This window comes from Oncorhynchus clarkii, chromosome 25 (assembly GCF_045791955.1).
Source record: "Oncorhynchus clarkii lewisi isolate Uvic-CL-2024 chromosome 25, UVic_Ocla_1.0, whole genome shotgun sequence".
NCBI lineage: Eukaryota > Metazoa > Chordata > Actinopteri > Salmoniformes > Salmonidae > Oncorhynchus > Oncorhynchus clarkii.
In genome coordinates, this window is record NC_092171.1 from 17,890,674 (window position 1) to 17,918,536 (window position 27,863).

General features: G+C 44.3%; 2 protein-coding genes across 2 annotated transcripts in view; one reads left to right on the forward strand and one right to left on the reverse strand.

Moving 5' to 3' along the window:
* The window catches only part of LOC139384057 (dnaJ homolog subfamily C member 17-like), a 491,465-nt gene that overhangs the window by 416,882 nt on the left and 46,720 nt on the right, over nt 1-27,863 (forward strand). The window lies entirely within an intron of this gene.
* LOC139383960 (eIF-2-alpha kinase GCN2-like) lies at nt 304-27,749 on the reverse strand. The gene is given in 41 exon segments (XM_071128584.1): nt 304-770; nt 3,472-3,587; nt 4,214-4,258; nt 5,174-5,242; nt 5,548-5,651; nt 6,096-6,155; nt 6,235-6,358; nt 6,758-6,844; nt 9,018-9,146; nt 13,657-13,764; nt 13,855-13,989; nt 14,105-14,275; nt 14,443-14,508; nt 14,651-14,767; nt 15,091-15,259; nt 15,508-15,557; nt 15,738-15,859; nt 16,468-16,543; nt 16,949-17,185; nt 17,385-17,435; nt 17,539-17,640; nt 17,960-18,039; nt 18,140-18,206; nt 19,462-19,566; nt 20,127-20,249; nt 20,342-20,410; nt 20,935-20,998; nt 21,169-21,263; nt 21,265-21,591; nt 21,731-21,885; nt 22,023-22,138; nt 22,689-22,916; nt 22,918-23,210; nt 23,304-23,461; nt 23,573-23,673; nt 23,756-23,901; nt 24,152-24,232; nt 24,325-24,498; nt 24,688-24,790; nt 26,979-27,094; nt 27,624-27,749. Coding segments are annotated over 41 exon segments (4,923 nt in total). The 3' UTR covers nt 304-712.

Below are 27,863 nucleotides of genomic sequence, written 5' to 3' on the forward strand. Positions count from 1 at the left end.
CCTCAACATGAGGAAGTGAAGACTGCTCTGAAAACTCAATCACCTATTTGAGGTGCCTTTCTTTCCAAGGTTAGTGTCTTACAGCATAATGGTTTTTACATACCATTGGAGTTCACATTCAACAGGAAAATGGACATTTGTAGTAGTCAGTCAGTTGAAAACCCCATAGATATCTCAGTAATAGAATATCCACAGTCCATAGCTATTCATCAAGTTCCTCAGCTATGGTTGGAGCTGCTTTGTTGAAGACTACATTCTTTGTTCCCACAGACTGCTGCAATCTCACAGAAGAGAACCACAAACTGAGGGAAAATATGAGATTTAATGCCATTATTCATCATGTCACTTTAAAAATATGGAATTGGCCATTTATATGGAAATATAGCAACACTTTATCTGCAATCAAAAAAACATTCCTCTTCAGAATGTACATTAACCGTTACACATTAAGGCAGGTACAGTAAGAAGATGAGAAACCATTTTTTTGCCTTCTAGTTGTAGGGAGGAGCACAAAATGCAGTGAGGTTCAGAGCTGATTGTAACTGGATCACAATTTAACACTAAAAGTTCACTTTTGCCTTTAGGTTCACAGTCTCAAAAGGAAAGTCATCTTTCTAAACAGATACAGTTTCTCTACATAGAAAAGCGCCACAGGAAGCCTGTTGTGCTGGGAGCAGCTTGGAGCATGTCCTGAGCAGTAGCATCTTTGGTTTCACAGAAGAATCTTGTAGTAATCGTCCTTGTAGCTGTACAAAACCACCACAGCAGCCCTGCAAAGACAACACACTCATTAAGTCCAAATACCAAAGCCCATTTCTCAATAATGCAATGTTTGTCCAAACAACTGCAAGTGGCCATTAGCAGGCTATGTTGAAGTACACTGAGCATACAAACTATTATAAACACCTGCTCTTTCCATGGCAGAATGACCAGGTGAAAGCTATGATCCCTTATTGATGATGTATGTCACCTGTTAAATCCCCTTCAAATCAGTCTCGAAGAAGGGGAGGTGACAGGTTAATGAAGGATTTTTAAGCCTGAGGACATGGATTGTGTATGTTTACCATTCAGAAGGTGAATGGGCAAGACAAAAGATTTAAGTGAGTTTGAACGGGGTATGATAGTAGGTGCCAGGTGCACCGGTTTGTGTCAAGAACTGCAACACTGCTGGGTTTCTCACGCTCAACAGTGTGTATCTAGAATGGTCCAACATCCAAAGGACATCCAGCCAACTTAACAACTGTGGGAAGTATTGTGTTCAACATGGGCCAGCATCCCTGTGGAACGCTTTTGACACCATGTAGAGTCCTAATAGACGAATAGATAATAGACGAATAGATGCTGTTCTGAGGAAGGTGTTCTTAATGTTTTGAACTCTGTGTATACGTTTCCATATGTAAAGGGAATGCATAACAATTGCTATGGACATCAACGACAAACATAACCTATAACTGCTTTCTTGTGAAAGCCTACCACACCAGGTAAAGTTGGTTTGGTAAGTTTTAACTGGCCGGCTCATTGTGGAAAAACAGCCTAATTGGACTATTCTTATTTCATTGTCACCATCATTATTGGCCCTTTCTTTTCATTCTTTCACAGAGTATTTCAGATGATCTGGCAGGCAGCGAGTTACGAGTCTGTTTTCAAGTAAATGAAAGAGTAGCTGTAGCTGCTGCTCAATGACTGCGGGGCCATATGGGCAGAGTAGTATATAGGCATGTTGCAGCCAGGCGACTGTTTACTACTGTGGCCTTTGGACCACTTTCAGTGCCTTCAGAAAGTATTCCTACCCGTTGACGTATTCCACATGTTGTTGTGTTACAGCCTGAATTCAAAATTGATTACATTTTTTTTTCTCCCCCTCACCCGTCTAAACACAATACCCAAACAATGACAAAGTGAAAACATGTTTTAGACATTTTTGCAAACACCCGAGTGAATGCTTTGTAGAAGCACCGTTGGCAGCGATTACAGCTGTACGTCTTTCTGGGTAAGTCTCTAAGAGCTTTCCCCACCTGGATTGTGCAACATTTCAATTATTGTCCTGCTGAAAGGTGAATTCATCTTCCACTGTCTGGTGGAAAACAAGGTTTTCCTCTAGGATTTTGTCTGTGCCAATCTTCATTCCATTTATTTTTTATCCTGAAAAACTGCTCAGTCCTTAACGATTACAAACACACCCATAACACGATGCAGCTACCACTACGGTTGAAAATATGGGCTGTGGTACTCAGTAATGTGTTGTATTGGACTTGCACCAAACATAACACTTTGTATTCAGGACAAAAAGTTAATTGCGGGGTACAGACATGAGGTGGTCATTCAAAAATCATGTTAAACACTATTGCACACATAGTGAGTCCGTGGCAACTTGTGACTTGTTAAGCAAATTTGTACTCCTGAACTTATTTAGGATTGCTATAACAAAGAGGTTGAATACTTATTGACTGACGACATTTCAGCTTTTCATTTTTTAGTAAACATGTTGAAAAACATAAGTCCACTTGAACATTATGTGGTATTGTGTTTAGGTCAGTGACAAAAAAATCTCTATAACACAACAAAAAAAAAACCTTCTCAAGACACTGAATCTGGCCCTCTCAGTCACCTAGTTCAAGCGAAAACAAACACATAAAACCCACTGTGAATATCTCCATTGTTAGCAAATGACGGTAATTTATCAGTAAACACTTTCCCCTCATCGGTGAATGAGACACACAGGAGATTAAAACCAACTGCTCTGGATGGTTGATGAAGAGCCCTGAAAGAGCCAGAGAAATGGGCTCTTGCTTTCTTCTGTGTCATCTCCATTCATGAAAGAGAACATCCATCAAATCCAACATAGGCTCCTTGTTCTGAGCATCTAAATAAAACTAGGCAGGGAAAACCAAAAATGGAGAGGCTTTAGCCCAGTCTTTGAGCAGGGCTATAGGTAGCGAGGCTGATATTAGCCCAGTCCCCTGTACAGACAGCCTGCAGTGGAGCTTTAACGGTGCCTGTGACCTGGCCCAGGGCTCTGGGTGTCACTCACAATGGAGAAACTCAGACAGCAGTCAGACAGACAGGACAAATCCTTACCCCAAATGGAAATCTGATCATCTGAGGAGTTGGTGGTGTTTTATAGACTGTAATTATCTCTGATCTGCTCTGTTTGAAGAGTTGACTGACATCCACACACCTGGAGTGTGGGCTGGGGACCCGGAGTGTGGGCTGGGGACCTGGAGTGTGGGCTGGGGTTTTCTGGTGTTTGCTGGTCATAAAAGGAAGTCTGGTTTTTAAAGGGCCTTTAATGCTCTCGACCGTTTTCCTCAGGTTTCATGATTTTTAAATAAAAAAAGGCAAGTCAAGGCCTGAGTCAGAACCTGGGAGCGCACAGGGGGTCATGGGGTCTACAGCCCTGCTCTCACACTCTGGCTGGCCTGGGTTTGCCTGCCCTGGAACACACAGGGCCTGAAAAAAACAGCTACGTACCTTTTTAGGATTTTGAAGCAGTGGATCTCCTCACAGATGGACTTGAGGTAGCGCTGCTTGGGGAGACGTGACAGCAGATGTTTAACGCTGATGTTGAACTGCTCATCTCCATCAAACTGGAGAGAAGAGTGGCAGAAAGAGAGAGCGAGAGAGAAACCAGCAATCAGACATTCAACATAGCGGCTGCGATCAAACAAGCAGGGCTGTTTATGTAGGCTCTAGTTACTGTGTCGGAGACTGTGTGTACATTCACTCCCCCATCTGCAGTTAAATGGTGGGAATTATAAAAGATAGATATGCGAGTCCCAGGCCCTCACGGCTCTGTGGGGTAATTAGTCTGTGTGATGCATGATTTCCTGTGAGTCTGGGCACACACACTGTGTATTGTAATTTGTTTTATACAGCGAAAGTGTTTTCTCTGACACTCACAAATCCACATGTGTGATGTGAGAGGGGAACTGTATAGGACCACCATTCATTTGGCGCAAGTGTTTGCTTAGTTATGCAACACTGCTTGTGTTCAGAGCATGTTTCTTAACACCATATAATTGACATTCTCATTTGTATTTTTATTTTATTTATGAAAGCCAGGGGTTCCTAAAGGGTCCTGGCAGGACTGCTGGCGGAGGACAGAGTGAAGGTGACAAGGAAGGAAACAGGACTTCCTCCCTCCTCTATCCTTCCAATATATCCTTTATTGACTGTTTCAGATAGGTTATGATAGGCAGAGCTGGGTACAGACCTCCAATGACAGGAAGTTGATGAGAGTTGCCTTCGGGAGGTCCACCTGGGACGGAACAGAGGGAGGTGCTTTAAGACTCCACAAAGACAATGGATGTTATCTCACCATGTACTCCCAGACCACACTGTACATAGCATGTTGTCTGTTTTCTAAAGGAAGTAAATGTAACCACAGCAACCAAATATAAACTATAAATATCAAGACGCAGTGGCAACAAAAAACAGAAGGTTCAGTTCCTTCAGCTAAAGGTGATGAAGTTCATTTGCACAATGTGCTGTATCAATTTAGTCTGTGAGCAGAACATTGCCTCATTCCTGGTGCTCTCACCACCACTAAGGGCACTACTGTAAAGGTCCCTCGCAGGAAATCATAGAACCATCAGCTTATGTTCCATCTATGCCTTTATATTATATTTTGAGAAAATTGCATTTCTCTTTAGTTAGGGGTATTACCTATGACAGGCAGGTAGGATTACTGATGACGTGATCTGGAGGCAGACTTCTAGCTCTGAGTAAATACATACCGGCATCAAGGCGATTATGTCTGTAATGTTTCAAATTCAATACCTCACGCTCCAGCATCTAGCCTCTAACTCTGATGGGAACCAGACACAAACATATGGAATGACAAATGTATTTGGAGTATGTCGTATCAGTAAATACTACGCTGTATAATTTACTCGGTGAATACCTCCTTTCAAATTTACTCCAAAACCACAAATAAACTAAATATGGTAGCAATTTAGCTCCAAATGACTTACCCTCTCCTTTTGTTTTCTGTTTATTGTTCTGCGGCAACTGGAATCACTTTGTAGCTATCTACCTCCAGGGGAACTCTAAATCCTACTGCACGCCGATGTTTGCTATTATAGCTATCAGCTAACTTCTGTCCTTATTTCACTATTATACACATGGATTCAACAGATAAGATGTAAAGCGGGGGAAACAGAAAATGACTTACAGCCAGAACTTCGATGTCTTTGCTCTTGTTCTGTAAATTGATAGCAAGATAATGCAATCTGGTTTGAATCTGAAAAGAAGAGGGTGAAAAAAAGTCATTTTTCCAATGAAACTGGGAAACAAAAGCCCCTTCATCTTCACATGCAGTTGGGCTCCATGTGAGCCAATGCCGTTAACAACTGGGCTGGCCGCGTGCGTAAAAGCCGTCGTGTTGTCTGACCTTGACGGATGCCACCGTGCTAAAGTGAGACAGAGCTGGGAACCACAGCCAGGGAGAGTTGTGTCGTGGTCGCCTGCGTGACTGGGCTGAGCTCAATCTGTTAAAAAGTCGACTTCGGGACAGGTATGAGTGACCGGCGTGATTGATTGACAGACCTGGGTCTCGTAGCGCCGTCTGGCGCTGGAGGACACCTTCTCTGGTGAGATAAGTAACACATTGATGTTACTGGAGGCGCTGCTCCCGTGCTGCTCTGACGATCCTGTCAAGTCACAGCACGTACACACACACACACACACACACACACACACACACACACACACACACACACACACACACACAAACTAATGAGACCATGGGAATATGCCTGAGCTGAGCTCCTCTCTGACTTAGCTGTCAGCCTTCTCACACCATCACCCAGACACCAGTAGACTGAGAAGCCATAATTGTTACCCAGACTAATACGGCCATTGTGCTGCATTAAGGTTCACATATACTGTGCATGTGAGCTAGAGGTGGTGTGAAATGTAACACCGTCATTAAATCACCTTGCAGCTCAGATAGTCACCATCTCCCTTTAATTATCCATTCAACACAGCTCTAACGCCATGCAGACGCTCGTATGAAATCCAACACAGAACCAAGTCAATGGTAATGGAGGGTCATCCCTGTATACAGGGTGGAAAAGAAGGCTGTTCAACCGTACCTGAGGCATTGACGAGTGACCCCTTGGTGTTCTGAAGAGAGACAGTCTCAAAGGTTTTCCCTGTTGGAGGAGAGACAAAAGTCTCTTTCCCCAACAACACTGAACGTCTATTACAGAGTTTGTGCGTGGGTTAATAAACCGTGTTGTCACCGGATATTTCTCTCCTCAAAGAATTTGGTCCGACATTTCTGAACAATGTGATCCACAAGGTCAGACTCTGGAATCCTCTTCTCTGACTGCCTTTCCTTCTCAAAGGACTTGACCTGGGGACACACGGGAGACAGGGAGGGGACAGGGAGTGGACAGGGAGGGGACAGGGAGGGGACAGGGAGGGGAAATCAGACCTGCTTCCAACACAAAACGTTCACTCGAAATTCTCATTTTTCATATCAAACTAATGTATACGTCAAACCATTTGGAATTCATATCAAGACCATTTACATGCACTAAGCTAACAGCACAGGTGCAGTCCAATTATTGTACAAGTAGGAGAAGTCGCCAACAAAGGCAAATTACATTTCAGACTACGTAGTCAGATGCTGGCCCAGAGAATGATTCAAAGTGCTGCATTCCAGCCAGGACTTCATATACAGTTACAGTAAAGAACAGTTACTATGTAAAGAGCTTTGAGCATCTGGAAAATCCATTTTCATTATAATTACCTTGATGTAGTTCCCGTCCTTGTCTGAGACGAGGGCCATGCAGGTGATGCCAGCCTGTCTACAGTGCTCCAGCATAGTCTCCTGGGACTGAACACAATGACACAGTCAGACACAGAGGGGAACAAGAAACACTAACACCAAAGCCATACTGAGAGTTAGGCCAACTTTTAGAAATGTGAATATTGTACTAATTCTAGAATTACAGTTACATAGCATTGTTTAAATATTCCCTATGTAATGTTAAATGCTATGTAAATATTCCCTATGTAATGTTAAATGGGGAGCATACATGGCTGCCATAGAACATGTGGCTCAGTTGGTAGAGACAGCCCTTGCAACGCCAGGGTTGTGTTCAACTACCACGGGGGACTAATACGGGGGGGGGGGGGGGGGGGGGGGAATACACAAAATGTATGCTCTGCTAAAATGTCAAATACATCATAATGCTCATTTGGGGTAAGGATTTGTCCCGTCTGCCTGTCTGCTGAGCCAATTGTGCACCGCCCTACAGGACTCCCAATCACGGCCGGTTGTGATACAGCCTGGAACCGAACCAGGGTCTTTAGTGATGCCTTTAGCACGGAGATTCAGTGCCTCAGACCACTGCGCCACTCGAGGATAAGCCCGCCCTCAGCCCCATGTTTCTCATGTACGATGACAGTGGGATTATGGGAAAAGTAGTTTGATGTGATGTGTTTAGTAAAAAGTGGGCTGTCTGTCTAAAAGTATGAGTTGGATGAAGTCCTGATGGTTTAGGGGTGTGCTAAAAGCTGGGTTCAGGCAGATTTCAGTGGCTCTCCTATGGCTCATCAGTTCCTGTGAAAACAGAGAGCGTGTGCCGTACGTTTGGACAACAGGATTGGAATGTTATAATAAAAATGTAAAAAAACTCCCCCATTTCACACATGTCAGAGCAGGTACTGTGGCAAGGATAGGAGAGAGAGAACAGGGATGGCTGAGATACCACTGGGCCATGGCAGCGTACGGTCTGGATAATTAAATGTGTGCAGGTGAAATGCTTCACTTGTGCCTCAAATTCCTCCAGAGCGGCAGAGTTTTGCTTGGAACGGAGAGCTGCTCTGCCCAGTGCCCAAACCTGGGCCTGTCCAGGTAGTGCAGTCACCTGTGGCTGTGTGTGAGCAGCAGAGCGGATTTATCCTAATCAAATACAGCCAGACATGTTTCCTCCGGCAGGCAGAGCTGGGTCAGACCAGAACAGTAGACTACTGAGGAACAATCTCTGTGCTGTATGTCACCTCTGCTCTGCTCTCCAGCAGTCTCACTCCCCCACCAGCTTCCTCACAGCGGCTCTATCACTGAGACAGACAGAGAGGGCCAACCAGCTTTCTGCCATATGCCTCCCAGGTGACCGCATGTGGAACGGGTTGACCATATTTGTCTAGTAAAAGCTAGAAAAGGCATTTATTTCACTGTACTTGTGCACGTGACAAAACGTGAAACAAGACCCAACAAAAATAAAGTGGAACCATCGCCAGACGATAAATTAGCACTTACTGGAGATTTGACCAGTAAAAGCATGTGAAAGGGGTTAACATTAGACCATGAGGAAGGTGTCCTTTACCACTCTGATGTGTTAGACCGACATGCTGTCTCTCTCCTGCAGAGCTGTGTGAGCTCAGCTCTGTGGCTGGGAGGTCAGGGGGATGGAGTTGAGCAATCAGTGATGTTATAGAGTTTGCGATGGGAGCAACTGAAAAAGTAGAGAGGGAGGATACTAGAGGGTAAGAGGGAGTGAGAAAGGGTGAACGTAAGAGGGCAGGGGGAGCAGAGCAGTCGGCTGCACGCTCTGCCAGAGGGAGACACACAGACACCTCCTGGCCTGAGATCAGGCCGTCACGTAAACATGAAGAATGTGAGAGGCATGGCCCCAGTCACATTCACCAGGGTGATAACTACACAGCAACACTTCTCAGGTTAGAGTTGGTCAACAGACTTCACCGACAAACTGAAAATAAAAACTGCTTATAGAAGTCTTTACAGTAACAGAGATGATGAAAGTAGGCCAAGGAAACAACTGGGCATCGTGTTTCTTAAACGTGATACTCTAACAGACTTATATGAAAGGAAACTCAAAAAGGATCCCGTTTCCCTGAGTGTTTACAGTTCCACATACGGTCAAGGTAAATAACTTCACAGGCAGTTTGGTCCGCCTGTCCATGTGGGGTAGAATAGAATGGTGTCGCCCCCTGTTGGTTAGGTATTGTCACAGCAGAAGTGCTACGGGCTGCTCATCACTGACCTGTGACACGTCATAGACAATGTCAGTAGAAACCCCTGCTGTCCACAGCTTCTGGACCACGTTGATGGCTCGGCCCATGGAGATGTGGCCTACTGGTACCACCAGCACGTCACACAAACTGATAGAGGGCTAAGAGACGCAGAGAGTTAGGTTAAAACCTGCTCACACACACAGAGAGTTAGGTTAACCTCTTGAAGCTAGGGGGCACTATTTTTATGTTTGGAAAAATAACGTTCCCGAAGTAAACGGCCTATTTCTCAGGACCAGATGCTAGAATATGCATATAATTGACAGATTAGGATAGAAAACACTCTAAAGTTTCCAAAACGGTCAAAATATTGTCTGTGAGTATAACAGAACTGATATTGCAGGCGAAACCCTGAGGAAAATCAAACCATGAAGTGGCTTATATTTTGAAAACTCCATGTTATATAGCCTGCCTTTGCTCCATTTAAAAGGATATCAATTATCGCTTCCTCAAGGTGTCAGTCTTTAGACATAGTTTCAGGCTTTTATTTTGAAAAATGAGCGAGAAAGATAACATTTATTTATTTGACCTTTATTTAACCAGGTAGGCAAGTTGAGAACAAGTTCTCATTTACAATTGCGACCTGGCCAAGATAAAGCAAAGCAGTTCGACACATACAACGACACACATGGAGTAAAACAAACATACAGTCAATAATACAGTATAAACAAGTCTATATACGATGTGAGCAAATGAGGTGAGATAATGGAGGTAAAGGCAAAAGGCCATGGTGGCAAAGTAAATACAATATAGCAAGTAAAACACTGGAATGGTAGATTTGCAGTGGAAGAATGTGCAAAGTAGAAATAAAAATAATGGGGTGCAAAGGAGCAAAATAAATAAATAAATAAATAAATAAAATACAGTAGGGAAAGAGGTAGATGTTTGGGCTAAATTATAGGTGGGCTATGTACAGGTGCAGTAATCTGTGAGCTGCTCTGACAGTTGGTGCTTAAAGCTAGTGAGGGAGATAAGTGTTTCCAGTTTCAGAGATTTTTGTAGTTCGTTCCAGTCATTGGCAGCAGAGAACTGGAAGGAGAGGCGGCCAAAGTAAGAATTGGTTTTGGGGGTGACTAGAGAGATATACCTGCTGGAGCGTGTGCTACAGGTGGGAGATGCTATGGTGACCAGCGAGCTGAGATAAGGGGAGACTTTACCTAGCAGGGTCTTGTAGATGACATGGAGCCAGTGGGTTTGGCGACGAGTATGAAGCGAGGGCCAGCCAACGAGAGCGTACAGGTCGCAATGGTGGGTAGTATATGGGGCTTTGGTGACAAAACGGATTGCACTGTGATAGACTGCATCCAATTTGTTGAGTAGGGTATTGGAGGCTATTTTGTAAATGACATCGCCAAAGTCGAGGATTGGTAGGATGGTCAGTTTTACAAGGGTATGTTTGGCAGCATGAGTGAAGGATGCTTTGTTGCGAAATAGGAAGCCAATTCTAGATTTAACTTTGGATTGGAGATGTTTGATATGGGTCTGGAAGGAGAGCTTACCATCTAACCAGACATCTAAGTATTTGTAGTTGTCCACGTATTCTAAGTCAGAGCCGTCCAGAGTAGTGATGTTGGACAGGCGGGCAGGTGCAGGTAGCGATCGGTTGAAGAGCATGCATTTAGTTTTACTTGTATTTAAGAGCAATTGGAGGCCACGGAAGGAGAGTTATATGGCATTGAAGCTTGCCTGGAGGGTTGTTAACACAGTGTCCAAAGAAGGGCCAGAAGTGTGTGAATGGTGTCGTCTGCGTAGAGGTGGATCAGAGACTCACCAGCAAGGGCGACCTCATTGATGTATACAGAGAAGAGAGTCGGTCCAAGAATTGAACCCTGTGGCACCCCCATAGAGACTGCCAGAGGTCCGGACAGCAGACCCTCCGATTTGCCACACTGAACTCTATCAGAGGAGTAGTTGGTGAACCAGGCGAGGCAATCATTTGAGAAACCAAGGCTGTCGAGTCTGCCGATGAGGATGACAGAGTCGAAAGCCTTGGCCAGATCAATGAATACGGCTGCACAGTAATGTTTCTTATCGATGGTGGTTAAGATATCGTTTAGGACCTTGAGCGTGGCTGAGGTGCACCCATGACCAGCTCTGAAACCAGATTGCATAGCAGAGAAGGTATGGTGAGATTCGAAATGATCGGTAATCTGTTTGTTTGTTGACTTGGCTTTCAAAGACCTTAGAAAGGCATGGTAGGATAGATATAGGTCTGTAGCAGTTTGGGTCAAGAGTGTCCCCCCCTTTGAAGAGGGGGATGACCGCAGCTGCTTTCCAATCTTTGGGAATCTCAGACGACACGAAAGAGAGGTTGAACAAGCTAGTAATAGGGGTGGCAACAATTTCGGCAGATAATTTTAGAAAGAAAGGGTCCAGATTGTCTAGCCCGGCTGATTTGTAGGGGTCCAGATTTTGCAGCTCTTTCAGAACATCAGCTGAACGGATTTGGGAGAAGGAGAAATGGGGAAGGCTTGGGCGAGTTGCTGTGAGGGGTGCAGTGCTGTTGACCGGGGTAGGAGTAGCCAGGTGGAAAGCATGGCCAGCCGTAGAAAAATGCTTATTGAAATTCTCAATTATTGTGGATTTATCAGTGGTGACAGTGTTTCCTATCTTCAGAGCAGTGGGCAGCTGAGAGGAGGTGTTCTTATTCTCCATGGACTTTACAGTGTCCCAGAACTTTTTAGAGTTAGTGTTGCAGGAAGCAAATTTCTGCTTGAAAAAGCTAGCCTTGGCTTTTCTAACTGCCTGTGTATAATGGTTTCTAGCTTCCCTGAACAGCTGCATATCACGGGGCTGTTCGATGCTAATGCAGAACGCCATAGGATGTTTTTGTGTTGGTTAAGGGCAGTCAGGTCTGGGGAGAACCAAGGGCTATATCTGTTCCTGGTTCTAAATTTCTTGAATGGGGCATGCTTATTTAAGATGGTTAAGAAGGCATTTTAAAAAAAATATCCAGGCATCCTCTACTGACGGGATGAGATCAATATCCTTCCAGGATACCCCGGCCAGGTCGATTAGAAAGGCCTGCTCGCTGAAGTGTTTCAGGGAGCGTTTGACAGTGATGAGTGGAGGTCGTTTGACCGCTGACCCATTACGGATGCAGGCAATGAGGCAGTGATCGCTGAGATCTTGGTTGAAGACAGCAGAGGTGTATTTAGAGGGCAAGTTGGTTAGGATGATATCTATGAGGGTGCCCCTGTTTAAGGCTTTGGGGAGGTACGTGGTAGGTTCATTGATAATTTGTGTGAGATTGAGGGCATCAAGCTTAGATTGTAGGATGGCTGGGGTGTTAAGCATGTTCCAGTTTAGGTCGCCTAGCAGCACGAGCTCTGAAGATAGATGGGGGGCAATCAGTTCACATATGGTGTCCAGAGCACAGCTGGGGGCAGAGGGTGGTCTATAGCAGGCGGCAACGGTGAGAGACTTGTTTTTAGAGAGGTGGATTTTTAAAAGTAGAAGTTCAAATTGTTTGGGTACAGACCTGGATAGTAGGACAGAACTCTGCAGGCTATCTTTGCAGTAGATTGCAACACCGCCCCCTTTGGCAGTTCTATCTTGTCTGAAAATTTTGTAGTTTGGGATTAAAATTTAAGAATTTTTGGTGGTCTTCCTAAGCCAGGATTCAGACACAGCTAGAACATCCGGGTGTCATTGTATGAGATAAGAGTCATTGTATGGCCAGGTGGCAGCAGCGTTTTGCTTGGCGCAACAGAGTTTGGGCAGCCATTGCCTTTCCCTCTATGACTGAAAAAGACAGTTGCGGTTGATATATTATCGACTATATATATTATAAAAACAACCTGATGATTGATTATAAAAACGTTTGACATGTTTCTGTGGGCATTACGGATACTATTTGGAATTTGTCTGCGTTGTCGTGACCGCTCTTTCCTGTGGATTTCTGAACATACAGTGCCGTTTGTTTGGCGCGTTATTTTGGATATAAAAATAATCTTTATGGAACAAAAGGAACATTTATTGTGTAACTGGGAGTCTCGTGAGTGAAAACATCTGGAGATTAAAGGTAAACGATTAATTTGATTGCTTTTCTGAATTTCGTGACCAAGCTACTTGATGCTAGGTGTTCATAATGTTTTGTTGAGCGATCGATAAACTTACAAACGCTTGGATTGCTTTCGCTGTAAAGCATATTTTCAAAATCTGACGACAGGTGGATTAACAAAAGGCTAGGCTGTGTTTTGCTATATTGCACTTGTGATTTCATGAATATAAATAGTTTTAGTAATATTATTTGAATGTGGCGCTATGCAATTCAGCGGTTGTTGATGACAATTAACCCGCTAAAGGGATGGGTAGCGTCAAGAAGTTAAAACCTGCTCACACACACACACAGAGAGAGTTAGGTTCAAACCTGCTCACACACAGACAGAGTTCCACACACATTCTGAGTTAATTACAGAGGGGTTAGACCCATCAACTGTCATTGTACAGTATAGAAAAATGTGAGCCTTTCCCAAAACAGAAACATTTTAGAGGCTGGATAATAACGGACATGAACTTTAATGGAGGCTCAAAGTAATAAGCCATCATCAAATATGACCTTCTGTATCTTTGGGTCATTAACACTGATGAATAGTTAATAGTACTCACCGGCTCTTCCATGCTGGCCAGGGCAGCACAGACTTTGTCCAGAGCCAAACTGGCCCCTACTGCCGAAGAAACAGGAGCAGAGGACGCTGGGCCACGGAACTCAAGGATCTACAGGAAGAGAACCCTGATAAGGACTAAACCCTGATAGTTCAACACCTCCAAGGACCTGAGCAGGAGGGTGGTAGATGGGGACATTACCAGGTGGTCGTATCTCCCTCCTGCAGCCATGATGTCTGGCGCTGCGCGTCTGCGTTTCTTGATGAAGGCCACAAACTGGAAGATGACCCCACAATGGTGTTGCACCTTATAAACCAGACCCAGGTTTACCACCACCTACAAGACACAAATATGAGAATCAATCAATCTAGAAATCCACAGGAAAACACACGCAATGCCATTATCTTTATACACCAGACTCTGAGTAAGAGTTAGGAAGTGGGAGATCTACCTGTAGCTTGACTCCCAGGCTCCTGAGCAGGCCAGTGAGTTCCTCCAGGTCTTTAAGGCCCTGCTTTGCCAGCTGGGTGACTGCAGTCTTCTGTTTGGTCAGAGAGGTGATGAGGGGGACCAGGTCCTGCAGGTCTCCTTTCTGCTCTATGTATTTATACAGAGTCTGCACCTGACAGGGAGAGACAGAAAACATCAGACACAGAAAAGACATTCTGTGGTTGAGAGCAAGGCAATGTTCAAGAAAGGCAGACCCTGAGCAGAGAAAACTCGAGACACTGATGAATTCACCAGACTGGTCGTAAGCACCAGAGGCCAGAGACAACAGGAGGTACTTACACTGTTGTTGGACAGGGACAGGTTACAGAACTTGGCCTCCACCTCTCTCCTGGTCAGCTTTTCACTCTATGAACAGAGACAGGATACCATTTTAGAGTTACAGTTGTAGAACAAAGATGTAACAGACAAAACTTATATACACCACACAATGTGCGCATGCATGGTGTGTGTTTAACTTGTACATGAGCGCTGTGTGCGTAGTACTAACCATGGCGTCACAGAGGATGCTGGATGCGTGGCTCAGTTTGTCCTCGGGGATGCCGCTGTGTAACAGGACAGCCTTCAGCTGGCTGGTGTGGTTCAGGTAGATGTGGTAGTTCCTCTCCTAACACAACATCCAACAACACACCATTACACCACCCAGCAGTTTCTCTCCTGGTAGAGAGGTTGGTAGTTCCTCTCCTAACAGCATCATCAAAACACAATTACAACTGTGCTGGGTGAACTGGGCCTCCTGCACTGTCTAGAACTCAGGGAGTGAACAGGTCTGTGACCAGAGCTAGACAGAGACTGGACAGTAGTGTCTAGGCCTGAGGCGAGACAGGGAGTGTACTGTAAAGGACAATATGGTCTGTGACTTTAGCTAGACTGACAGGGGTAGTAACATGGTACAAGGAATTACTAGACGGAGTGGTAACAGTGTGGTACCTGCAGGACACTGAACTCCTGGATAATCTCTGAGATGGTGAAAATGGTCTCAGCGTCAGGCAGCAGGCTTTTAGTGACGGGGACAATGACGTCAAAGGAACACTCCAGCAGCTCCCTGGGGTGGGCTCTGTCCAGCTTTCTGGGCCGGAACACATGCTCAATGCTCCACCTGCACACTCACACGCTCGATGCACGCTCGATGCTGTACCTACACACACTCACACCATTACAATGGACATAAACACGCTCAATGCTGTACCCACACACACACACACACACCATTACAATTGACATAAACAAACGCTCAATGCTCCACCTGCACACACACACACAGGATAACATTGAGGTTTATCAAAGACTGAACATGCATATGAAATGGATAGATTCAAGTATTCAGTGATTGACTATGAGATTTACCTCTTGAAATGGGTAATATTATTTCTGGCCACAAATCTTGCGAATACAATCTGGAATGGATACAAAAGAGAATAAGTAAACAGTGCATGCAAGACGACAATAAATCACTGTGGAAACACAGTTAGTCCCAGGGTTGTCCCGGGGTTGTTCTGGCCCTAGTCCACTGAGTGCTGGGATCACTGAGGGCTAGTTAACGGAGCGTGTAGTACTTCCTGCTTCCTGATGCTCACCCGGAGGTCGTAGGGCAAGGTGACCAGCATGCCACTGTGATCCATCAAGCAAGAAGGCTCACTGCCTTCATACAGCTTCCTGTTCCTGGGGAGGAGCAGGGGGGTCTGGAGACGCACAGCCCCTGGAAAGACAGCCACAGAGACACTAATGTAAATGTATGATAATAAGTTCAGCATACACTGATCAAATTATAAATGCAAAATGCAACAATTTCAAAAATTAAGCCCTAATCTATGGATTTCACATGACTGGGAATACAGATATGCATCTGTTGGTCACAGATACTTTAAAAAGGTAGGGCGTGGATCAGAAAACCAGTCAGTATCTGGTGTGACCACCATTTATTTGCAGTCTGCCAGTCTACAGTTGAAACTGGGGTTCATCGTGTGCAAAGCTGTCATCAAGGCAAAGGGTGGCTACTTTGAAGAATCTAAAATATATTTGGATTTGTTTAACACTTGTGGTTACTACATAATTCCATGTGTTAATTCATAGTTTGGATGTTTTCACTATTATTCTACAATGTCGAAAATAGTAAAAATAAAGAAAAACCCTTGAATGAGTAGGTGTTCTAAAACTTTTGACTGGTACTATATATGAACAGATGTTCAAGTCAAGGCCCCAGTGAGGTCTTCATAGCAGCAACTTTAAAGTGGAATGGGTCAAGTCATTTGCCCAAGAGAGTAAACAACTTCAGCTCTTAAAATAAGAGTCTGAATCTGGACTCACCATGTTTCTTGAAGATCCTGGTGATTGTTTCGTACACATACGGTTGCAATCTGGCACTGTTGAAATTAAAGTTGCCCTGCAGCAAAACAAAACGCAGTCTGTTAGGAATCAAAAGGCATCGATGAAAGCTCAAACAGTCTCGCCATTATGTGAACCAGATGACAGGAGATCTGTATGATCACAGAAGCAGCATCATTACTGTGTCTACAGTGACACCTACAGGAGGAGATGGGTAGCTCTTCCTACTTTGGACTATTGGACCACTCTATTCTGCGTTCAACAATTTCTTCAATACCGGTCTGTCACAAACAATGGTTTGAGATGCTATGACGTGGTAGAGAGGACAGTGATGCCCAAGTGTTCATGTCTGGTTGGCTTTGGGTTGTGTTTGTGTGGTAGTCCGCTAGGCCAGGTTTGAGGGTCTGCTCCACTGCGTCAGTGGGTAGGCCTGGTACCTTGCCCGGAGCAGTAGGCCTGGTACCTTGTGGAGGTCGATATCGTAGGTGTAGTCCATGACGGGGGAGGTGATCTGGGAGAACAGCTGGTTGACCATGGTGCGGTAGGCCTTGCCATTGACGTTAGCCATGGTGTGCTGCAGGACCTCGTGGAGCTCCGACTCCTCCATCTGGGGCGGGGGCAGCAGATCACTCTTCAGGAGCTCCTGGGCCGTGGAACGCAGGGCCGGGTCATGGTTCAGCAGCCAGCCAATAACCTTCATCTGAGATAAGACACAGGGCTAGGGATCAGTCTATCAAAGTCAAACTGCCTATACTGTGTAATGTCACTCAGTTTGGTTTCGTTAACAACTTCCCATTGTGGGACGATAAAGTGAACTACTACTTCTACATAGCTCCCTGAAGTTGTGTCAAACTAAGAGTATAACTTGTGTAACATGAATTGAATACGTCCTTCCTCACCTGCGTTCCACTCTTATACTCAGGGAAATCTTCAGGGAAGTTGATGTCCTCCTGCAGAGTGGAATGACAGAGTAATGGGACAGTGATGAAGGAGTGAGACCCTTCCCGTGGCCCCCCCGCCCCAGTCTGTGTTCTCTGTGCTGGACAGACTGACCATGCGCAGCTGGCTCAGGACTGAGATTCGTTCAGAGCCAGTGGTCATGGGTCGGTAGGACATCTCAAACAGGATAATACCCAAGCTAAACAGATCCACTTTCTAAGGAGAAACACAAATCACAGGATGAGCCCTCTTCCCTTTACATCTGGTATATACAATAAATCCTGAATTATATATTTCCTAGTGAGGATACAGTAACACTGTTGGAAAACCTTGAACTACCTCTAAACAGATAGAGGACACTAGTCTATGCTCCACCCAGGAGGCAAGGCCCTTAATTCATTACAAGATATTATAATTCCTAGACTACTTTTGAGATTACATTTTTGGATGAATGATTATTCTGAGACAGTTTCTTAAAGTCTCTATTTTATTCTTCTGAATTGACGTTGGTGTGTGTTCCATTCATATTTCTTGCCTGGTTGTAAGTGGCGTTGGTATTTCCTTGCACCTCTGGGCTGACATATAGGGCAGTACCAACCATACCAGTCATATTCCCTGTTCAGAAATAAAAGATACATAATCAATTTTGCAAATATACAGTCCCTGAGACACTTTATAAGCTAGTTAGTTAAGGATGGATTTTGCTTCTCAGTACCTGTTTGGTCCGGTTTGAGAATCAGAACAGAGCCACTCTCCTCAATATCCAGTATACTTGCTGCGGCCTGTAGGGAAGAGACAATTTCTACAAAGTCAGTTCTTTGTTCATTCTTGAGTTATTTGGGAAACACAGAACAAAAAGAAATACTCTAACTTTTTTAAAGCGTCAACATTCCACTTTAGCCAGAAGATTCCGACCCTACAGTTTTGCTTGTTTACACTGAGCTGCACTGGGGTCGGAAACACCATCATGGTTAGATTAAGACTTGTGACTGATGACTTGAAATTGCCTTGATTGTTGACCAATGACCAGTCATCAGCATTGGCACAAAAGCAGGCTTGCATATCCAGAGATGATGGACCAGAAAGCACTTGTTTATGTAGGCCTATATTATTTAATTGATCATTTCCTATTTCATATAGGCCTAGTTTGGGTGGCTACTGGCTGGCTATATGTCTAAAGATAGCTGTAGCATTGCATTATGGGATGATAATATATTTTGGTGAATTAATTATGGTATTTGTGAGGAAGAAAAGGGCTTTGCCAGTTCAGATGGCAATGAGCATTGGAAATGACAACTACAAATGCAGGCCGAAAAACAGTTTATTTCTGCATCTTGCATTTTGAAAATGCATCAGCGTTTATGGCTATAATGAGAAGTTACATTTGTGCAGCTGTTGTGCGTGCATGGTCGCGAACTTTGAACACTGCTTTTTGGGGGTTGCGAGAGAAAAAAAGTTTGATAACTACTGAGCTAGCAAACAGATTGCTGATTTGCTTTACAGCTATAGGATTGGGCGCAGTGTAATCATCAAATTGTATGAGAGAGTATTGCCATAAAAATACAGCTAAAAAAAAATGTTGGTGATCAAGAATACTAACTGTTTACTTTACAAGCTCACCAGAAATGAAGCATCAAGCAACAATTACTAGCATTGGCCTTAGTGGTCTTCTGGTATGTCAAAATTGCTTGAAAATAATAAATGACTTATGAAGCTTGCCTTTGGAATTTGTTAATAACATTATTACATAATCTAAATGTGTTATAGACAATGAAAAGGGCTGTCTGGTAGCCTCAAACAGACAAAGATTTGTAATTGAACAAGTCATTTCATGTATAGATTATGTTTTAGCTGACTTAAAAACTACTCGACTTGCGCTTATAATGCACGACTTGGACAGAACTTGAGACTCGACCCGTTCTACTTGGGTCTCGACTTGAGAACACGGCTTTAGAGACCTCAACATGAACTTCAAGGTATCAGTTAATGAATCTCCATCAAGAGGAGACAGCTGAACCCTCGGACATTAAGGCATACCACACTAGCAGGATGGTCTGTGGCCAGGCCAAAGTCTCCAATTTTCACATGGTCCTGAGCGTCCAAGAAAATGTTGACAGGCTTGAGGTCTCGATGAATCATCCCCTGTTTTAAGGATGGAGGTGATCAATTAGTGCTAATTGGAACCATTGCTGAAAGCATGTCACATGCATGCCATCATTGTTGTTCTAAGCCGTGCTTTGACAGCTTGGAAGGAAGGAACATGCATACCAAAACATTTGATTGTGTGAGAAAAAGAGAAGAGGGTCCTTTAAAACAATTTTGCATCAAACACATTTCAAAAAACACTATGAATAAAGTCAAAATTCCCATAGATACAATTTTGCAAAGGTGGAGAATGAGTCATCATCAATTCCTACAGGACAAATGATATCCCACTTCAATTCCCACTATGAACCTAGAAAAACCTTTGACATTGGGATCTGAAGAATTAGCAGATACTTGGAGTGGAACAGTAGAATCACAAGCAGTGACTGTCCTGGACTCCCTCCTTCCTAACCGATTGTGACAGGACAGTCCCACCTCTCTCCTCAAAGTCTCGGCTCTTAAACGTTACATCTCTGTTCCACACCCTGAAACAGACATTGAACCCTGCAGTACACTCTGAGGAGGACACTATAATTAGGGAGGGTTCACAGACACACCTGTTGGTGGATGTAGGCCAGGCCATCCAGGATCTCCCTGAAGAACCTCCACAGGCGACTGTTGTCCTGATGGAGGCCCTGGTCAATGGTGTCTTGTAAAGTGCTTTTTTCACAGTATTCCATCTGGAGGGAGGAGAGAACACAGGTTAGATATTAGACATAGAACCGTGTCCTCTAGTGTAGTATTAGTTGAGTGCTAGTGAACGGAGCTTTACCTGGATGTAAAGATAAAGAGAGTCTGTGCTCTCTATCGTGTCACCACCCATTCTATTGCTTGGCTCTTCCTGAGGGATGGTGGTTACATTGATTCAGTTGATGAAAGTAACACACAACTTGGTGATAATATATGTGACTGAATTCAAGGTGAGCTTTTGTCAACTTTTCAAGATTGGCTTTTTTTTTTTACACAAGTACACTCAGAGCTCCAAAATGGTATATCACGTAGTCGAGAGGAAACATGGGAAAGTTATGCTTCTTTGAAATCTGAGTAACTTGTTATCCCACTTTGGAGAAAAGTAGGAGAAGAATGCCCTTGAACGATTTTCACGCTTTCTAGAGAGCTCTTCTTTGTTTACGCCCCTATTAAGCATCGTTCACAATCTCTTATGCCTTAGCCCCACCCATTTCTTTAAGAATTCACATGTAAAAGCACGTCAGTATGGCATTGTCCTCCAGGAAGTAATATCTCTATCGTCTCCATTCATTATCTCAGCCAATCATGGATCTTGCCTTTCTCCATACATAGTGATTTTTCTATGGCTAAACTTCAAATGCCTACGATTCTGAATCAGGTCACATAAACACTAACCTGGGATATGCTGCCATCTCCATTGTCAACAATTATGTCACTCTCTGAGTCACTGTTTGAAGGGCTAGATGCAAACAAACCAAAACAAATACTAAAAGTAAATCATTTTAGTTCCATATATCAAGTTCACAGAGCATATACAACATGAAACGAACCTCCGATCGATGCTACTATACCGTCAAGACTATTTTGTACAGCACACTCCAATAGTTCTAATGCCTTAGGAGAACTCACAGGAACGAGGCACAGAAAACATCATCATCCTCGTCGCTGGACTCGTGACCACTGCACTTGGCGCTAGATGACCTCTCGATGGAGGTGCTCCACTCCAACCGAGCTCGCCGGGGCAGGGGGTGGGGCGTTACCCTCCACGTTGTCAAGCATGCCGATTCCCAGCTCGTTGGGGCCCAGAGAAGGGGCTTGGACCTGAGGCAGTTTCTCCGCTGTGCGCCGGGGCTCTGTGCTGTCTGAGCTCAGTATCCCCGTAGAGGGGGTCTCATGCCTCTCGATCCAGGCGTTGTAGTAGCGGACGATGTTCTCATGGTTGAGGCGTGACAGCAGCGTCACCTCACCTTTGATCCTACGGAACTGCTTACTGGCCGGGTTCACCTGGATACGCTTCACAGCATAGTAACATCCATCCAGCTTGTTCTGGACCTGCACATAACGAGAGGATGGAAAGAGACAAAAAGTTGGGTCAGGAGACAAACAATATGTGAACAATAACCATGGACTTAATGAAAGGGAAAGGCTAGGAATGCTACTGTCAGCTATGCTATATTAAAACACGGGTTACCTTGATAACGGCACCAAAAGCTCCTTTCCCCAGCAACTGTAACTCCTCAAACTCGTTGAAGTAGCGTGAGAACTGCCTCTGTAGCCCAGTGCTGAACGGAGCATTGAGGATGTGACTGTGAGGGATGACCGACGACGCAAAGTCATCACCAATGTCTGGGAGGACAGAATACAGCCGTTAGGATTCTACATAGTGAATCAAGCCTCTTAAAAAAAGGCAACCATTTTTTCACAACATTATAGTCTTGGAGACTGAAAATATCTAGTGGCCCTGATCTGAACACAGTTGTCACCTTCTGGACTAGCGTCCTGGCACTGTGGAGGGGTCTTCGGAGGTGGAGGGTTGAGGAAGGGGTGGTCCAACAGCTGCTGGGTGTTCCAGCGGTCAGCATCATTCAGACACACACACCTACCACACAGAACAGAGAATGGTGCATTTAGCATGGAAACCTCCAAAAGAACAGAGCTGACATTCCTGGAGTGGCCCATCAACATCTAATCCTCTGGTCCACATTGTGTTACTCTGCATCCGCACAGCAGTACATTAAGATTGGCACCCAAATACAGAGGACGAGCTCTGACAGCCAAGCCCTGATTAACACACAGTCCATGGTGGAATGACAATACGTCAAAAAGGTACAGGAAGGTTAAATACATCTAAATGAACCTGTGTGTTCACTGTGTATAGTTTTCATCAACTGAATAGAAAAGCGGAGAAGTTCCCTAAATCATCTAGCTAACCATTCAAAAACCATGTGCTAATGAGTCAAAATCTGTAAAAAAAAAACACATTTTCATTTAGAATTGAACCACACGAAAAATGAAAGTTTTAATTGCCACCATAAAAATGTGAGGTCCAGGCATGGAAGTCTGGCCGACACCGAGACTAGCTGTCTGGCCGACACCGAGACTAGCTGTCTGGTCAAACTGAATGGATGGTTCTTGTCAGGCAGGCATACCTGTTGAGGAAGTCCTGGAAGTCAGCGGGCAGGCTGGTGGGCACAGACACCTGGAACTCCCTGACCTCCTCGCCCTGGCTAAGTGCCAGCAGCATCAGCCCCAGGCTCCACACGTCCCCTTTCTTCCCAGCCTTGGTGGGCAGCGTGTCCTCACAGAAGCGCACGCGGGCCTGCTGAAAGATGTCCTCCTTGCAGAGGTCACCCAGTCTCTTGGAGAGGCTGTAGTCTGAGTCGCACGTTGCCCAGGTGGTCCAGCAGCACGCTTGAGGCGCCCAGCTGTTTGTGGACAACAGAGTTGGAGTGGAGGTAGTTGAGGGCAGCCAGGAGCTGGGTGGTAAACAGGCGGAGGTGCTCCAGGGGGATGGCGGTCTGGCTGGCCAGGCTCTGGCTCAGACTGCTGCTGACCCCCACATGCTCTACCAGCAGGTTCACCACCAGGCAGTCATCCCTCTCACTGGAGCTCAGGGCCTGGTAGTGCATCAGCTTCAACAGGGAGTTCAGCTCACTCGCAGCACCGTGGATCTATAAAGAAATAGGCAGATGGAACTGCTTAGTGTGTAGGCCTATCTATTAGTACTACATCTGATGGCAGGATCTAAGCTAGGAATTACTCACCTGCTTTTTACAATTGTCAATCTTCCCCTTTTCCTCACTGGTGAAGAACTTGCCAATCTTCTTGTTCCAGCGTAGGATCCACTCGTATACTATGGCAAACTCTCCGTTGGTCGCGTCGAAAGCATTATAAATATAACGGCCAAGCCTCGCACTCTCCCCTGCCAGAGAGACAGACACATAGCATATTGAGGCACACAACTCAACACTGACAGTACAGTAAACTACAACGCAGACCATAATGAGATTGACAGGGAATTTTAAGCTCTTACCGAGGCACTTTCCTCTATGCACCATGAGATCCCCAAGGTTACTGTTGCTGAAGTAAAGCACTTCCTGTGAGCGTGGGCTATCCTCGCTGTATGTGTCCCGTCTGGTTACAACAAAAACAGCATGCGGTGTTAGCTAAGTTCAGGCACAGAGCTAAATAATATTTACAAGTGGCTGTCCCATGCCTGTGGCGGGTGTTGGAGTTGGTCAGTCTCCGGGGGTTGGTCCCTCTTCTGGGCTCAGTATGCTCAGGTGGAGGCCCAGGGGAATAAGATGAGCTGCCCAATACAGAACTGTCTACAGCAGGCTGGTCTATACTCTCAAGGCTCTCCTGGGCAGTCACAAAGCCAGAATATGGTTAAATCAAACATTTATTTCAGGCTGTTTTGCATTTTTTTCTTAAAGGTGCATTTCAGGTCTACTGGAACATAGTTTTAAATAATATATTAATTGATTATCATTAGCCTAAAAACATATAGTTTATAATTCCAATCAATTTTCCAGAGGAGTAATAAGAATTGCTTATCTACTAAAACAGCACGAGTTGGCAAAATGTACACATTTGAAGATTTTGAAGGCACCTGTTTGGCAATGTCTTTTTTCCTTTTCTCCTCTCGTTTCTCCTCCTCTCTCTTTTGGATTTCAGCCATAATCTCAAATTGCTTTAGACAAGAATGAGTTGAGAGGTACAGTGAGGAGGACAGTAAGTGTATGCGTGCGTGTAGTGCGTGTATAAGCATGCATGCATCCTCACTGTCTGCTCTTCCTGCCTGCGGCGTTGGTCCAGTTTCTCCTGCTCCTCCAGGGCTAGCCTCTCCTGCTGCAGCCGCTGGTCCTTCAGCATCTCCTTATGAAAGGAGCTGGACGGAGGCTTGTTGTGTTCACTCAGGAACCCCTGGACATGGTCAGCCAGCTCATAGATCATCACCTGGGGGAAGAGAGGGGTGATGATGGGACAAAAAATATTTTCTGTCACAGAGATGGGGCCATTGCAAAATGGCACAGGATTTCATGGGTCATCTACTCCTAACTACGAGTAGATAAACTATTCAGATCTACATGTTTGGTTCAGAGTGGATTTGTCTGTAGGCTGTCTGCCTGTATATGTCTATCTCACCTCCCCACATCGCTCTGCAGACAGTTTAGTGAGCTGTGTCTGGAGGCTCTGGAGGTTGTCATTGGAGAGACCTTTGGCATTCTTCAGCTCAAACTCTGGAGGTCTGTCGCCCAAGCAAACAACAAACGTGAATTATTGCTATGCATCTATAACATTTTGCTTAAAAAAGGATTGTCAGGCAATGGTACCAAACCAAAAGACACGTTGACTGTACATTTGTGCCTAGCTCTCCAGATCAAGGTAACAAGGGGGCTTACAGCAGGTCCCCCTATTGGGTTCGCACCTGAAGGTATGGACCACAGCTGGCTCCATGTCCCGACACTCTGTTTTAACGCTTAGAAACATTGCTAATCTTCACTTGCAATATGTTTTTGGAAACCATAAGACATTCTTATGTACGCAGTTTAGCAAAGTTGCATCCGGCTTTGTTTTCACACAGCCTAGGCCATGCCACATCCTCCCACCTTGCTGCTCGCATTTCCATTGGGCCATTCCATTTAACATTTCCGTCTGGATCGCGTTTTTCAAAATACAGTCGTGAGTAACTTTGCTAAACTGCGTACAGTAAGTTTATCAACTGTATTTGAAAAACGCTAATATGAAAGTTAAAAAGTTCCAAAGGATTTCCAAATCATGAGCAAGGCATAGTTATGTTTAGACAGAGCATTTGGCCAGCATTGGGCAGTATTAGAGGCTATTGTCAGGGCATTTGCCTCAGGCGGCATACAGCTACAGTGCCTTCAGAAAGTATTCATACCCCTTGACTTATTCCAAATTTGGTTGTGTTACAGCCTGAATTCAAAATTGATTAAATTGAATTTTCTCACCCATCTACACACAATACCCTATAATGACAAAGTGAAAACATGTTCTTAGAAATTTGTGCAAATTTATTTAAAATGAAATACAGAAATCTAATTTTCATAAGTATTCACACCCCTGAGTTAATACATGTTAGAATCACCTTTGGCAGCAATTACAGCTGTGAGTCTTTCTGGGTAAGTCTAAGATTTGCACACCTGGATTGTGTAATATTTGAACATTATTCTATTTTATTTTTTTTACATTTTTCAAGCTCTGTCAAGTTGGTTGTTGATCATGGCTAGACAGACATTTTCAAGTCTTGCCGTAGATTTCAAGCCGATTTATGTCAAAACGAACTACTCAAGAACAGTCAATGTCGTCTTGGCAAGCAACTCCAGTGAATATTTGGCCTTGTGTTTTAGGTTATTGTCCTGCTGAAAGGTGAATTTGTCCCCCAGTGCCTGTTGGAAAGCAGACTCAACCAGGTTTTCCTGTGCTTAGCTCTATTCAGTTTATTTTTATTCTAAAAAAACTCCCTAGTCCTTGCCGATGACAAGCATACACATAACATGATGCAGCCACCACCATGCTTGAAAATAAGACAGAAATACTCAGTGATGTGTTGTGTTGGATTTGCCCTAAACATAATACTTGGTATTCAGGACATAAAGTTCACTTCTTTGCCAAATTTTTTGAAGTTTTACTTTAGTGCCTTATTGAAACCAGGATGCATGTTTTAGAATATTTTCACTCTGTACAGGCTTCCTTCTTTTCACTCTGTCATTTAGTTAGTATTGTGGAGTAACTACAATGTTGTTGATACATCCTCAGTTCTCCTATCACAGCCATTAAACTCTATAACTGTTTCAAAGTCACCACTGGCCTCCTGGTGAAATCCCTGAGCGATTGAGTTACTGAGTTAGGAAGGACGCCTGTATCTTTGTAGTGACTGGGTGTATTGATACACCACCCAAAGAGTAATTAATAACTTCACCTTGCTCAAAGGGATACTCAAAGACTTATTATTTATTTTTATTTGTACCCATCTAACAATAGGTGACCTTCTTTGCGAGGCATTGGGAAACCTCCCTGGTCTTTGTGGTCAAATCTGTGTTTGAAATTCACTGCTCCTCCGAGGGACCTTAACGATAATTTTATGTGTGGGGTACAGCGATGAGGTAGTCATTCAAAGGTCTTGTTAAACACTATTATTGCACACAGTCTCAATGCAATCCATTTTAAAATTCAGGCTGTAACAACAAAATGTGGAAAAAGTCAAGGGGTGTGAATTCTTTCTGAAGGCACTGTATGTGGAATCACCCAATGTAATGTAATGTCATTGGAGTCATGATAGGGGTCATACAGTCTTCCTAATGCCAGAGGTGTATACTAAGAAATAGTGTGCAACATTATAAACATCTGAATCTCGGGAAAGGAATATTCTATGACATATCCATCCCATTGATGGATTGAGTAACGATACTCACACATCAGGGTACGTAGGTGGGCATTGGACCTGCAGGTCCATTGTCACATAACTTTCCTTCCCATTGCGTAGTCAATTAGGTCGCAGGCACAGGTATACATCTAGTGGTCTTTTGATCTTGATGAGGAGAAAACAACAGAGGATCATGGAAACCTAGCCACAAATAAACATGCATGGCGTTTGTGTAATTAGCACAACTTTGCTTCTGCAAGTCAGCAATAGTGATGGACATTCCCGAGTCTTATCGGTGAGTCGCCTCATTTGGCTCTGTTCACGTAAAAGTGTTCACGTAAAAGAGCCGGCTCATTTGGCTCTGTTCACGTAAAAGTGTTCACGTAAAAGAGCCGGCTCATTTGGCTCTGTTCACGTAAAAGTGTTCACGTAAAAGAGCCGGCTCCAAAACAGCTATTCGTTCAAAATGCTTAAAAATGCTTTACAAAACTGCACATCTACATCTAGGATTCGCCCTATTTCGACAATTATTTTGTAATTTCTCTGCAGAAAAACGTTGTTTTGAGCTCAAAAATAAGTAGTAGCAGTATGCTAATCAGGGAGCCAAGTGAACGGCTATTTTACCGATTCAACTTTTTGGGCAAAAAGTTGCTACTATCTATTCATAAATCAATTGTGTTGAAAGTAGGCCAACCTTCCATGGATGGTTATTACGCAGACCATTAAAATATTCTCCAAAAATTGACGCAAGCGCTTCTAGTTCGTTTTCCTGTTGTACAGAATAGTCGTCCGCCCATGTAGAAGTCTGATGACAACTCATCCTAGCTGCGCTACATGGGCACTCATGTTTCGCGCACACAACCCTCTCTAAATATCGAGGCGATTTAACTACAACGTAACACTCGTCTTTTGTTACTTCCAAACATTACATTAT